This window comes from Pleurodeles waltl, chromosome 8 (genome assembly GCF_031143425.1).
Source record: "Pleurodeles waltl isolate 20211129_DDA chromosome 8, aPleWal1.hap1.20221129, whole genome shotgun sequence".
NCBI lineage: Eukaryota > Metazoa > Chordata > Amphibia > Caudata > Salamandridae > Pleurodeles > Pleurodeles waltl.
The window spans coordinates 20,271,315-20,286,185 of record NC_090447.1 but is presented as its reverse complement, the minus strand read 5'-3'; the positions used below and the strand labels follow the sequence as shown (position 1 = coordinate 20,286,185).

The 14,871-nt window shown below is 43.5% G+C and overlaps 1 protein-coding gene across 1 annotated transcript in view; it reads left to right on the top strand.

Moving 5' to 3' along the window:
• Window positions 1-14,871, top strand: part of LOC138249315 (transient receptor potential cation channel subfamily M member 2-like) — a 211,399-nt gene that overhangs the window by 178,249 nt on the left and 18,279 nt on the right. The window contains exons 25-28 of the mRNA XM_069203274.1: window positions 3,660-3,792; window positions 11,184-11,476; window positions 11,563-11,802; window positions 14,640-14,658. Of these exons, the coding sequence (XP_069059375.1) occupies window positions 3,660-3,792; window positions 11,184-11,476; window positions 11,563-11,802; window positions 14,640-14,658 (685 nt within the window). The remainder of the gene's footprint in view (window positions 1-3,659; window positions 3,793-11,183; window positions 11,477-11,562; window positions 11,803-14,639; window positions 14,659-14,871) is intronic.

The window sequence follows — 14,871 nt, the reverse complement described above, 5'->3', positions numbered from 1 at the left end:
TTTTGTTGTTTGAGAGTGGCACCCTAAGTGCGACCAGTATGCCCAGACCTGGGTCCCATGCTTACTCTGCCATAGGATCCACGTTAAATCTCAGTGATACCCGGTCTGTGGTTGTTTATGTTCTCATTCAGAGAGGACCTTGGTGTAGCACTTCGGGCTGGATTGTTCCTTCTGGTGAAGGACCAAGATTGATTTGCATATGGTTACTCCCCATCTAGAGTGGTGCAATGGACATTCATGCTGCAACTCATGGATGAGGTCCAAGAGACAGAAACCCTTACAGGGTTGCTTCTGTTCCCATTGAGAGGTTACATGGCCTGGAAGTTTGGGCTGGACTATTGGTGCAGGACAGAGGCTGGTTTTCATATTTTGCTGACTCCTGCGTGAAGTGACATGGCGGACAAAAAACACAGTGACTGCAATGCAATCCTTAGCAAATGGAAGTGGCTGAGAAAGGAAAAGGAGGTCTCAGTGCTAAAACCCCTGTGAGGGCTTGGGGGTGACAGCATTGTGCAGAGCCGGCTTTAGCTCTGGTGGTGCCAAGTGCAACGATCTTTGAGCCCTCCATGAACTTCTTGGATTCCTTCACTACCATCCTCCAATGATGCCCCTCATCTCTACGGTGCCTCTCACATTCATTAGTGTCAGGGTGCTTTACATCAGACACACATACAGGAACAATGAATCATACGAAGGAAGAAAACAATATATAGAAAAGGTTTAAGACAATGAAGGAGTCAAGGGGGAGGAGCTATATACCATCCTTACTCGCAGGCATTATGTGTAAAGACTGCTTCCTCTAGAGAAACACAAAATCAATTTTTAAAATGTAACCAAGGTTGGGCTGTCTGCACTAAAACTAATGTATTACAGCAGTGTTGTCCAACCTTTTTATCGCCGCGGACCGGTAAATGTATGATAATTTTTCCGTGGCCCGCTTGTCCCATTGTGTGACAAGCGGGCCACGGAAAAATTATCAAACATTTACTGCCCGCCACAGTGGGGCAGCCCGGTGCCGATTGATCCACGGACCGGCACCGGTCCGCGGCCCGGGGGTTGGGGAACACTGTATTACAGGATGTGCTTTGCAACAGGCACTTTAACCATCTACACTAGGTTATGATGAGACAAAGCTGTAACACTCAGATCTCTCCAGCAAATACATTAATAACTAGTAAAGCATCTCTAGCATCAGTCAGACTTAGATTTTAGAGATATAGAAACACGGTATCAAACAAGTAAGGTGTGTATGGGAGGAAAGAAGGAAATTAAAAAGTGACAAGCAGTGATGTTTTCTCTAGACAGTGCTGGCCGCTTTGGGTGAGGAAATGTGCATCAAAAGTCCAGTAAGTTGCCAGCCTAGCTACTGCATTAGTGGTTCCAGGGAAGAGGAATCAGCAGGTCTGGAAAACATGACTCTCAAGGCCAAGAGGCCTTGTTGGTGACCATGAGCATCAATACAAGAAGTGCAGGGGCAGAAAGAAAGGAGGTTTGTGGGGTGGACATCTGATTTAAGGAGGATGGAGAAATGCTAGAGCTGAGGAGTTACAGCACTTTTTTTATTACCTCTGATAAGGCCAGAATAAAACAACTCCTCCAAGCTGTATTCAGCATTGTGGTCCTAAATGTGGGGGATGCAGCCAGCCTCCCCCTCTCTGGAGGCCCCAGGGATGGGAGAAGAGCTCTCCAAGGTAGACCCGTCCCACACTCCCTGCCTGATCGGCTGGCAAAGTGACATCTAGCAGTTCTTTGGAAGAAGGGCATTTATTTCCTCCTTCTGCAAGCTTTGATACCACCCCTCTAATTTGAACCAACTTTGGGGCAAACCACTTATCATCTTTTGGTCATTTGCTGTTACGATCATTACTAAAGTGAGCATCCATTAACTCAAAAAGGGTAGTGGTCCAGTTGTTATTATTATTGTTAGTAGTAGTAGTAATTTATAAAATGCAACGTTCACCTAATGAGCCTCTTGGCGCTATCAGACCCATTGATCTACGCAAGGGGCCTCTCTGAATATTTGCAGACAGAAGAGTTATAATTTACCTCATCTACTTAGGGAAAAGTCACAGCTTCAAATTTTTCCTACAACGCAGCAAATTTCCAATTGATCTCAGGGAATTGGGCAGCTTCTTCCAAAACTGCGCTGCCATGAGTTGAAAAGACCTCCCACAACGTCTTGTCTTTTTAAACATTGGTACAAAAACATGATTTGCTCAATACAATCTTACAGACCTTAGGAGCTTATAGCAGCAGAATTCCTTTTGTAATGGCCTGGGTGCAGTTCAATTGAAGGCCTTGTGAACTATAGGCATGCCCTTAGAGATACATCTTTCCTTCACAGGTAACCAATGAAGCTTTTTTAGGGTACCTGATGCAGAATCGAATCTTAATTTATTCATTGCTAATTTAGTGGCTGTCACTTGTATCCTGTAGAGTCTGTTAATCAGGTGGTCTGGAGCTCTTAGCAAAAGAGAGTAGCAATAATCGATTCTGCTTAATACTGTACACTGTAGTACCAGTTTTCTGGCTGGCTGTGGAAGTAGAGGGACACTTTTTTCTCAGATTTCTCATACGTCCAAGCCAAGTAGCTACAGTTTAATTGGCAGTTTCATTGGCATGAGTGCCTATAGAGAGCCTTGCGTCATTCTGAACTCCTAAATTTCGCACTGACTGGGCCATTATTGATCTGTCTCATTTGGCCAAGTCCACAAATTGCTCATAAGTTGATATAGTACTTTGCCGGGGGAACAACAGAGAAATGTTGTCTTACTTCTGTTAAATGTAAGCATATTCCTGCTGAGCCAGTTAGGCATCTCGATTAAGCAGGCATGAATTTGTTTCTAGCTGAGTGGCATCATTATTATTTAATTACAGTATTAATTGGGTGTCACCTGCATAGTTTCTAAATTACATCCCAAAAGTTGTAATCATGGTCAGCAGTGGACGAACATAAACATTAAAAAGAATGGGGCTTAAAGCTGATCCTTGAGGTACCCCATGTAAGATTCCTTTGAACTCTGACTTAAATGGAGGGAGAGATATTGCTTGAGGTCTCCCAGATAGATATTCAGAAAGGTGCCCTCTACTCCTATCTCCTTTAATCTATTGAGTAAGACTTGATAGTGTGAAAAGCAGTCTAGATCTAATAAGATCAAACTGCTACCTGTCCGCCATCAACCCTCATCCTCAGTTCATCCATCCCCATGACTAATGTTGCCTCCGTGCCATGGGCCGGTCTAAAGCCCATGGCACATGAATAAGAAAGCAGTGAATGAGAAAGCAGGTCCAAAGAGAATAGCAGGAGGCAGGAGGCAAGGTAAAAAACACAAACAAGTCACCAGGTTGCGTGGCAGGGACTTGCATGGGAGGAGAATAGAATTGGCGAGAGACTGTCTGACATAATAAGCATGTAAAGGAGGTGTTTTAGTGCCAAACTGTGCTGGGTGAATTGATTATTGAAGGGGGAGAGACTGAGTAAATGTAATTATTTTATCATAGCAAGATTTATAAACCCTACTTGCTTTTACACGTGACTGAGGGGGTCTGAATGCCATACTTTAGGCTGGTAGAGATTTTTATGAATGCATGTGATTTTTATAGGGTATCATATACCTCGTGCACTACAGATTCTCAACATTTCCAATCTTGTTCGCCAGTGAGAACGATGGACGAGAGTGAAGCAGCAGCTCTCCTGTCATGGGAGTCCTACATGAAGGAGAACTACCTGCAGAGCCAGCAGTATGAGCAGAACCAAAGCACGGACCAGAAGATCCGCGACACCTCAGACAAGTAAGAGACGTCTCCTGAACCTCTCAGGAACCAGTTACTGGGCAGCAAGGCTTTGTGAGCAAAGTCCAGGGCTCAGGTCCAGCTTGACATGTTGTTCCACAGAACACTCAAGGTCTTGGATCAACATTTAATAATAGCAGAGCATGCTTTTTGTTTTTTATTCCAAGTTTGGTTTCACCACAATGTTCACATTACATTAAACATGGGATCATAATTAATTCCACACATCCCCTCAAGCCCATTCTTCCCTGAAGGCCCCCTGCCGTAGACTACTACCTGCAATACGTAATCTGACACGTGGAGAACATTGGTAAGAAAAAAAGGTCACAAGCTCTTTCAAAGTCAGTTCTCTATAGCCTTTGGACATACATGACAGAGCAGTCCGCATTTACGTTTGAATATCCTCAGAGAACCCCAAGTGAATATATTGTCTGTTCCAGTTGAAGAATTTCCAAAACCCGATTGGATTGAAATTTAATCTGTTGGGCCTTGCAGCCTTCCCATAAACTGTCCACTTCCAGCCTTGTTACCATCGGTAGTTCATTACATAACATTCCATACACGATGCTGGTTCTTCCTCTTCTGGGGGCCCTTCCAGCATTAGGATAAGAAAAATCCCCAGAGGGTAGCATCTCATGTCCTCTCTCACAGCTTTACTGACTTCGCTCCAGAATGGACCTTTTTTTCTGACATAACCACCAACAGAGGTGGAGGAGGCCTCCTCTTCTCCTGCATACCCTCCTGCAGTCTTCTGACCTTGCAACGTACCATTCCTTCATAGGAACTGGTGTATAACACCATCTGTAACTTTTAAGTTGACTTCCTCTATCAAACAGGAGTGTTAGAAGTAAGCAACCTGTTGTGCATCAATTGTCACTCCTTGTCCATCAAATCCCTCCCCAAATCCTGATCCCAAACACCTTTCAGTAATTCACTGTTCTCAGCAGGTTCACATATTACATATTTTTGTAGAGTTTGGAAATCATATCTTTAGAAGAACCTATGAGCCTACACTTTCCCACTTCAGACTCCTAGTATGCTTGTCATATCCGCTTGAATTTGATGAAGCTCAGTGTCGAAGCTGCTGATGCTGAAGCATTCCCATTTCCTTGAGTTCAAATTATTTTATTAAGCTTTTGAATGACCTGTTACTCTTGTCAAATAAGTCTGCAGTCATACAGAAGCTTCCTCGGTTCCATAGTCACCCCTTGATGTGGTGGTTTCCATCCAGGAATCATCGTACGGCTAGTCAGGGGGCTGGAGAAGTAGTTCTGCTGGTGGAGATTAAGTTATCCCTAAGCCTATGAATCATTTAAGCATGGAGTTTATAGGTACTGCTGTTGGCTGACGTTGTCTAAACATCCATCTATCCCCTACAATGACTGCCTGACTACAACCAATTTCATGAAAATCCATCTCTTTTCCATGAACCCCCCCACAAGCAATCTCCGTATACATGTAGCTGGATTGCCCTACAGTATGTTAGCATATCAGGGCATGCCAACCTACACAAAACCCTGGGGCCATAATTATTTTCCAGATCTCCCTCATGTTTTCCCTGCTCCATTTAAAATTCCATAAAGGTCCTCCATATGGGTTGAAGCACCTTATTTGGAACCACCACTGGAAGCTTTTGAAAAGTGCATTAACAAGACTGTGAGAATCACCATGTTCAAACTTGCCATCCTCTCCAACATTGATGCATAAAGATCCTCATATCTACTGAGAACCATTTCTATTGCCTTATTTGCCCCAGGTTGTGTACAGAGTACAACAGTGTAAGGTCTTTTGTCGGCATGATACCCAGATTTTAACCTTCCCTTGCCCATGAAAATCCCACCATAGTTTGTATCTGCTCCTTTTCCACTACAGTCATATGAAGATCCATCAATTATTTTAAAGTAGGTTTTTTCCCTGGACACGTCTAGTTCATTACTTAGTGTCTGACCAGAGTCTCCTTGTAGTGTATGAATAATCACATCAGCAAATAAACTTAACTTGTATCGATTGACCCCTACCCCTAACAAAAAACCTATAGTCATTGTCTCCTGGGATCCTATCCATCAGCGGCTCTGTACCCGATGTCATATGGTTAAAGTGTGAACCCCTGCCTCGTCCCCCCATGAAATAGGAAAGAATCTGACAACACTTCTTACCTGCGGTGTAATACGATTAGCAGTTATCCTTCTGCACACTCTTTACCCCAATGTTTATTAACCTTTTCCATATAACCCCTACGAATACATTAAAATCCTTTTCAACATCAAGAGAGACTAACAGTGCCACCTCCCACCTCTCCTTTCCACTTGACCTGGTAAATGAATGTGGCTGTTTTCTAGAGTTAGTACACGCCTCCCTTTCACTAAAGAAGCCCACCTAGTCCAAACACATTAGGTAAGGTACAAGTAGGGCATTTTTGAGGCTGGTGCCAACACAGTTTATTTTAGATCGTGAATTAAGTGTATTGGAACGCAACTAGATCTGACCATCCTTAGGTCTCCCTGAAGGCACCTATCTAGCTTCCAATTCCAAGATAGCTGCTGCAGATCAGGCCTGGTATCATGCCATTGTTTGAATGCAAGTGCTACAATTTCTTTTTTAAATTAAATGCTCCCATGTTAATTTACAAAAGGCAAATTCAGCACAATGAGGAAGAACACTTTACAGCAGGACATTGTTAGAGGGGTATGGCTGTTGCTAGGTTACACTGCTGGGTTCCATAGCTGCCAAGGTTTCAGATAACTATGTGTGACATGCTCAGAATTTCAGTGTACTTATGAGTGATATTCAACAACCAGGAGTAACACTTTCTCATGAGCAAAATCAAGTAATGAAGGCGACATAAACACAAAAATATCCGAAATTATCACCAATTGAGGAACAAGAAACTGTGGGGGCTGCCAGGCGTACTCCGCTCTGCATCTTCCCACCTGCGGTCCACATGGCAGGAGGAACATGGCATTTACTCCTGCCCACTGAAAGCAATGCCGCCTTTGATACCATGGATTGAGCATGGGGTGCTTTTGTGCAATAATTAGGCGGGTGTGTGGTTTTGTGTTTAGGTCTTCAAATCTCTGTGGTTCGCGTGGCTGGGATATGAGTTTCTATGATAGTAGGATACATTGTTCTTCAAATAGATCGAGAATCCTATACCTTCTGTTGTACACCACTGCCACCTTGTGTCCTCTGATGAACAGTACTCAGAGCTTAACTAACAAAGTGAGAAACAAACTACACTGTTTTATCACACTTCACCACACGGTTCAGTACAATACCCTGATACACGTCATCTAAAAAGTGACAGGTACCCTGCCCTGGAAGTGACATCATCATTGACTGAGAGCCCTCCCTGGAACTGATGTATGTGTAGGTGGGGTCATGTAGGTTGTGACATCATCTGAACACGTTTAAGTCACGTGCCAGGATTCTACCAAATGGGCAGGGTTATACGCCAACCCTCAAGGAATCAGAGCCCCCCTGGAGAGCTCGTGTCCGTGATGTGCTGTAGGAGAGTATGCACTTTTTGATCCGTATAATGCATATAAGGAGCCTATTCCAAACCCAGGAGCCCCATCCTGAAAGAGATCGCTCTGTCATTATGAAGAGGTAACAACTACCTCTTCAAAAAGTGGACTCTGATGGTAGACCGAACATATTGCTAGATATTATCATAGTCTAACACCATCAGTACTGGATGAGAATGAGCAGCAGGGTGCCCCTTAAGACGGGGGTTACGACATTACGAGTTTTCAAGAGGAACTCTGCCATCAGCTTGCAAAGCTCAACCTCAAGGGTTTACCTCAGCTGACATCCCCAACTAAGGGCGACAGCAGCGACGCCTCATGTCTCGAAATAAATGTTGGAAACAGTTTCATCGACACAGAAGATGTTGACGAATCCTGACTAATCACTGGTCTATGAAAATATGGGGTTTCTGGGGGAAACTGCTCTGGAGGCCGTAGTCGTGCAGCAGCCACATGTAAACCCTGACGCTGGTTATGCACTGCTGGACCTAGGCGACTCTTAAGATTTCAGAGCCGTCCCAGAGTCCCACAAAAATGACGAGGTTAGTAAAAAAAATGCTATAAACAGTTAACGTATAGACGGTGATATATTTTTTTTAACTAATAGTTTGACTTTCTTTTTGGAACCATAGAAAGCATCAATACAAATGGCTGTGGTATGGGGGCTGCCGCCACAGGTTAACAACACAAATTGTTATTGCTTATGATTTTCAAAACAGTCTGAAAGTTCCACAAGACATAACAAAGAGCCATGGAAAAAATGTGTTTGTATCTATAATAGCGCCGATTTTGAAAAGGAAACTGCAGGCGTCCCCTACAATGCCATATGGCCTGTTAAAGGTTTTGCGCCGACTGTTGTGAACATCTGTGTCAAACGTGACTATTATAACCTTTGTTACTGTCATAAAATTAACGATCCCCATCAGTAGGCTCACAAGTGTCTATACGACTCGTACACATCAAGAACAGTCCTCCATTTATGTAGCAGGCTAGGCCCATACAAGGTACATAAGCTATTAAGGGTGCTGTATGGGCTCTCTGAGGAAAAGAAATATGTCCACCCTGATATGATTATGGTCTTTTCAACAACGCTCAAAGAGATCCGATACTCGAGTGAATCAGGCTCGAAACTTGAGCGTATGCAAGTGTTCTGTATGTATTTTGATAGAAGGATGATAGACAGGGTCATAGACAGACGGATTTGCGATATTTACTTTAGAAATAATAGAAAAGTGTCTTTAGCCCCAGAAAGACTTTAAAAAATGCTGAATCGGACGTAGCGGGTCATTACTGTATTATTTAACATAATATATTTACTCACTTTTAGGACGAGCATCAGAATGTCACTGCACATGATGCCTATAAGTTACACCCAGGATGCATATGTATTGCCAGATTGGTATACGTGTTGGTTAAAGCAAGAATAGCTGAAATACACCCTGTAACTCTGTGTTATCTGAAGCTTTATGAGCCACCCACGGCAATGCAGTGCAACAGTCCTGAGTGTATTGGCAAATGGTGTATCAACGTGTGGCTACCTACAGCGGATTAATACTTGAGCGCAACAAATGCCGTACGAGTGAGTTAAGACTATCACCGATGACCAGGTTACGCAGCGCCTTGAACTTCTGACTGAACCTTATTCAAATAGCTATTGTATTGTATGGCTGGAACTGTACGAACCTTTGAATGCTGTCAGTATCATGAGTGTACAAAGTTATAGGAGGGGTCAGCAGGAAGTCGTGTCTAGCGCCATTTAGTGTATATCTGTGAAAATATCAAAGCTTGTGATGCTGAGGCACATTAGTGGCCTGGCCCCAAGTAATGTATGTAGCCTGTGTCATACTATTTATATTTAGTGAAAAGACAGCAAACTGTCCAACAACAACAACAATACGTGTACCAAGAAACTGTAAAGTATGCTATGTTTGTGTTTTGCTAACATTCTTTATTTTTAATAAAATGTCCTTACACAAAACAAGCTTCTTTCATTTCATGGTTTCATAGGTTGTAGCAGCTGATAACATGTTGGTGGGTGGGTTAAGGAAGCTTTATTACGATACAACAGGGGTTGCTTCGGGAGCACCAAAGCACTGTTTGGAAGGGCTCTAGTTGAAAATGAGCCGGTATACAGAGCGCGTGTAAAAACTTGGTTATCTGGGGAAGAGGCATATTCATTCCACAAGCCAGCCAGGATGCGTTTTAAGAGGAAACCTACCATGACTAATGAGCAAACAGATTATCAATGGCAGGCGGACATAATCAGTCTTCAAGATTTAGCAAAGCATAGTAACGGAGCTCGATATATACTAACGGTCATAGATTTATTGTCTAAGTGCACCTTTGCAGAAGCGCCAAGCGATAAAAGCGAGATGAGCATCACCAAGGCCTTTCAAGTCATCTTAAGGAAAGGTTGAACCCCTCAAAGGCTACAGAGACAGGAAAATAATTTTTTAACAAATTGTTTCAGAAAATATTAAAACAGTATGCTGTTCATAATTGTGCAATGCACGCAGAGGTAAAAGCAGCTGTTATAGAGTGTTTTAAGCGAACTTTAAACTCTAAGATGTGGAGATATTTCACGGCCTACAACATGTACTGATACATGGATGTTCTACACGCTTTTTTAGATATTTATAACACCAGTTACCACAGAACCATTACAACATATCCCGTAGAAGTAACACTAGATAATTTATTAAAGGTCTGGAGAACGGTGTACGGGAGCTGGTTCCCTGCAGGTATAAAGAAGCATCTTTTAAAAGAAGGTGACCATGTTAAGGTTTAAAAGGTGAAAGAGGTCGTTACGAAGGGTTAACAACAGACTTTTAGAAACAAGATATTTATAGTGGAAAGTGTGGAGCTTAAAGAGAATGTGTACATTTATAGGTTAAAGGGCTACAAAAAGTACCTGACAATCCGCACAGAGTGTACAGGGTTGAAAAGATTCTGAAAAGGAAAGGTAGTGGGGCTAACAGGCATGCCTTTGTCAAGTACAGGGGACGGCCCAAGAAATTTAACAGTTGGGTGTTGGCCAGCTCCCTGCAGGGTGTGTGAGTACGGGAAAGTCTCACTGTATTTAGTCACACTATTTCAACCATGATCTTCGATGACCAGTCTGAGAAAGTGTCCTTCAAATGCAGAAAGTTAATGTTAAGCTTCATTTAAGGCTGCCAAGTGACAGCGACTATTAAGGAGTCATCCGGGTTATTATGAAAACATACGGCGACCCCTCTATGTACAGGGATTATTACAGAAATCAGGCCAGATATAACACCACCAAACTTTCAAGGGGCCTCTGTTATGTGCGGGCCAGTTTGGGGGGAGTTCTTCTGTAGTCTGCCAATTGCCTTGCCGTTCTTGAGAAGAGGCTACAAAATTGCAAAACCCCACATTAAAGCGGCAGCTACGAATATTGCACAGGATGTGGTGGGTTCTTTGATGTCTGCTGTTATCAACCGCATGAATAAACAACCCCAAGAAGGAGAGGGTCTGGTGCACAAGTCTCACACATGTTTTAAAAGGAAGCAAAGGGTTTAAGGTGCAGGGGGCCACCGGCTCCCTATACTCTTCAAAAATTGCTTGCAAAAGAAGATCCGTAAGTTGGAAGAGAGCTTCAAGGAGGAAGAGAATGGGTGCTAGCGTAAATATTTTTTAAAGCACAACAACCTGAAACATAGCCTTTGCACATTGCAGATTGGGTGAATGCACCTAATTAGAGTTAGACTTGTTTTCTCTAAAACCCACCCAGACCTGCATCGAAAACACTTTTTTCATGGAGGTATCGCCGCTAGCTGCTTTGGTGCCTTTAGCACCGATAAAGTTTTTTGTGTCCTGGTCCATGGATATGTATCTGGCTCTCAACAGTATGCTGCTGCACCTTAACTGTAAAATTGCAAAAGTGGACGGTTCTAACACAGCGAGTGACACTAAAGTGGTGACAATCGCTTACCCCATCGCAACTATATTTAATCAGGTGGACATCACCCTCGACGACGGACGTATCACGCAAAGTGATAACATGTACGCATATATGGCCTACATCAAGGGTATTCTAAATTACAGCCATGATACCCTGGACACCAAAATTTCAGAGGACCTCTTCTACAAAGATACTTACGGACATTTTGAAGACAAGGAGCCAGATGAAGACAATCAAGGTTGTGTAAAAAAAAAGCATGCTTCGCCACAGGCAGTACACAGTTTCACCTCCATGGATGTGTACATTCGGACCTTTTCTTCCAAGATAAACTACTCGTCAACAGTATTGATCTTAAGATCAAACTTAACTGCAACAAGGACTCATTCTGTCTCATCAGTGGCGATGCAGCACAGTATAAACTTGTCATACTGTCCACTAGCTTGTTTGTAAAGGTAGTGAAAGTGTCACCAACCGTCAGACAGGCTCACGCCAAAGCTTTACAGCTATCAAAAGCCAAGTACACCATTGAAAGAGTAGCTCTGAAGATACTCAGCATCCCAACCGGTACCAGATGAACCCAGCAGCAAAACTTATTTCTAGGCCAACTACCAAAAGTTATTATCATCGGTTTTGTGGACAATACCGCTTTTAGCTGCCCCTATACCTCAAACCCTTTCAATTTAAAACACTACGACATCAACTACGCTGCACTGGTCCACGAGGGGTCTGAGATTTCTGCAAAACCAGCTAATTTTATCCGGGAAACACCTGCGAGACTCAGGAGTCATATCAAGAGAAGGATATTGGTCTGGCTACACACTGTTTGCTTTCAATCTGACGCCTGACATGGAAGACAGCAATCACTATAATTTGATTAAAAACGGAAATATAAAAGCTGAAATATGTTTTAGTCAACCCTTGGCAATGAATTAGAACATAGTTGTATTCTCTGTATTCAACTGTGTCATTCAGGTCAACCACGCCCGAAAGATTTGTTTGACTATCTTTAAAATATTGTAAAATAAACACTGTTTAGATACACCAGTTCTTAAGCCGTCATAAATATGGTAAGAAATACTTTTCAAGTGTTTTTCCAAGCAAAGGACTACCTGGTGAAATGGAGGTAAAAAGACCATGCACGCTCGTCTTTAACACAGATCCGCATTACAAGGGTGGAACACACTGGGTGGCCCTGTTTTTGGATAATGACAAGGTTACAGTGTTTGACAGTTTAGCGACTTTCCCCGAACATAGCATCTATACAAAACCTATAGAAAGTATGCAAAAAATGCTGCTGCTAGGGTAGAGTACAACACGATCTGGGTACAGGATTCCCTAGCCATCACGTGGGGAACATTTTATATATTTTATTAGTAAAATATATGAGGGTATGACATTTAGAACATTTTTAAATCTATATTCAAGCCATCAAGTAAACAATGACAGTATTGTTGTGAAAAATGTAAAAGAAAACACCAGGTCTACGTCAAGCCCTGTTACAGAACAGAATATGGAGTTTGTCAAAAGTGTATGGTCGTGTAACACCTGTATGTGTAACAATGTCTACAATAAAATAATTGAAACTTGAATTCAGACTATACATCTTTATTCTGATAACAGGACACACATTTTAAAAGGCTTTAAAAGATGACAGAAGTGCGTTGAAAAGTTAAAAGTGTTTATTTTTAGTGCAAACATTACGCTGACATTTTACTTAGCAAAATTTGCATGGTCCCTCTGTATCTTTGACTTATATTTTTCTTCAACAAAGAAGTCTGAGGATGGTGGTGGTGACTTTGGTGGTGGTTGTTGATCTTGAGGCATTGCAGGGGTTGGTGGAGGCAGTTCAGAGTCAGGGGTATATAGAGCAAGCTTGTTTTTTTCAGAATTCCATTGCTAGTAATATTGTAAAAAGTTTTGAAGAGCGCTCGAGTAAAGACCTGCTTTGTCATAAGGTTTTAAATCAGTACGGTTCAAAATGTCTTTAAGCTCAGCATCTAGACGTAGCGTTTCTTTTTTCTGTATGTCCTAGGAGCCGCCCGTAGACGGGCCTAAATGTTCCAGCTGCTGGCATGGCACCAAGGTCATCTTTTGGGCATAATCCATCAGTTCCCTGCTGGGAGGCTTATAATTAACAATATAGGTATACCCAACAAATAACCTATAAAACCACCCAACTGCTTTACCAGTTTCTTTTTAGAAATGAGGGAAGTCCTTTTATTACTGAGCTTCTTCTTCAACAAACGGAACTGGCTCTCTGATACAGGGCATTACCTTTTAGGGTGTTTAGGGCAATTTATGAAATGGCAGCCACTAATTAGTCTGAAGCCGAGCACAGAATGGCCTTTCTTTGCTGGGGGCTAATTTGATTTTTTAGGAAGGCTATATTACGATGTAGAGGTGCAGACATGGTCGTCACCTTATATGATAAGACTTAGAGGGTAATTATGACAGTGCAGGACCGCCAAAATATGACAATGGTAGTGAACTTGCTGCATTGCAGCCAGTTCACCACCTAACACCGCCCGCGCTATTTTGAGTATTCTTACAGCCAGGGATTCTGTGGTGGCAGCCCTGCCACAAAATCCCTGGCGGTAAGAATACTGGTGACATAAATACGCATTCCTGATGCCACTACAGGACTCCCCAACCCCCCTCCATGCCGGAGCCCGAGACCCCATCAGAAGCTCCCCACACTCCCCAAGCAGCGACACCCCCTTCCCGTTCTGTAACCCCGCCACCCCTTCCCGTACTGTACCCCCACACCCCATCCACGCACGCACACACCACACACACACCACACGTAGATACACGTACACTTCCACGCTCACTCATTCACACACACATACACACATGGCCATGTGACTACCCCACCACCCGCATACACGAACACATATTCCCCCCACATACACATGCAGTCACACAGGCACACAGACACTTGCACACACACGCACATAAACACACACAACACCCCCCCTCCATTCACACACACACACCCCCATTCATGCACACAACACTCACCAGGCCCCCCTGTCGGTCGATCACCTTACCTGGAGGTTGCAGTGCTAATCCGGGAAGGAACGGCGTCCATGGAGCTTGCTCTGCCACCAGCGCCCCGCCAACACAAAACCGCCACGCCATCTACAATGTAGTAATACGGCTGGCGGTGTTATGATGACGTGGAGGTGGCGACAGAGCAAGCTCCACTAGACCGCCGACCACCAGTATGGCTGCTGGCGGATTCCCCACCAAATAGAAGCGGAGAGCAGCCAGCATCAAAATATGGCAGTCTGAAGACCGCCAACACTGGAGGTCATGTGGCGAGCGCAACTTTGGTGGTCTGAGAAAAAGACCTTAGAGTGTAAATGCTACAAAAGTATTTTTAACAATTCTTTTTATAGGCTCTGAGTCTGGTTTTAGGTATGTAAGCAATGGGGAGATTGGGTGGGGAAATACAGGAACATAGGCGGTCATTACGAGCCGGCATGGTGGGCCAAACTGCCATATAAAGAACAGGGTGACGGCCGCCAGTGGCAGCCGTCACCCACCGCCATGCTCCCGCCGCCAGGCAGCCTGGCAGCGGGAGGAAACACCATCCGCCAGGGTAGCTGCGCTACCCTGCGGATAATGTTT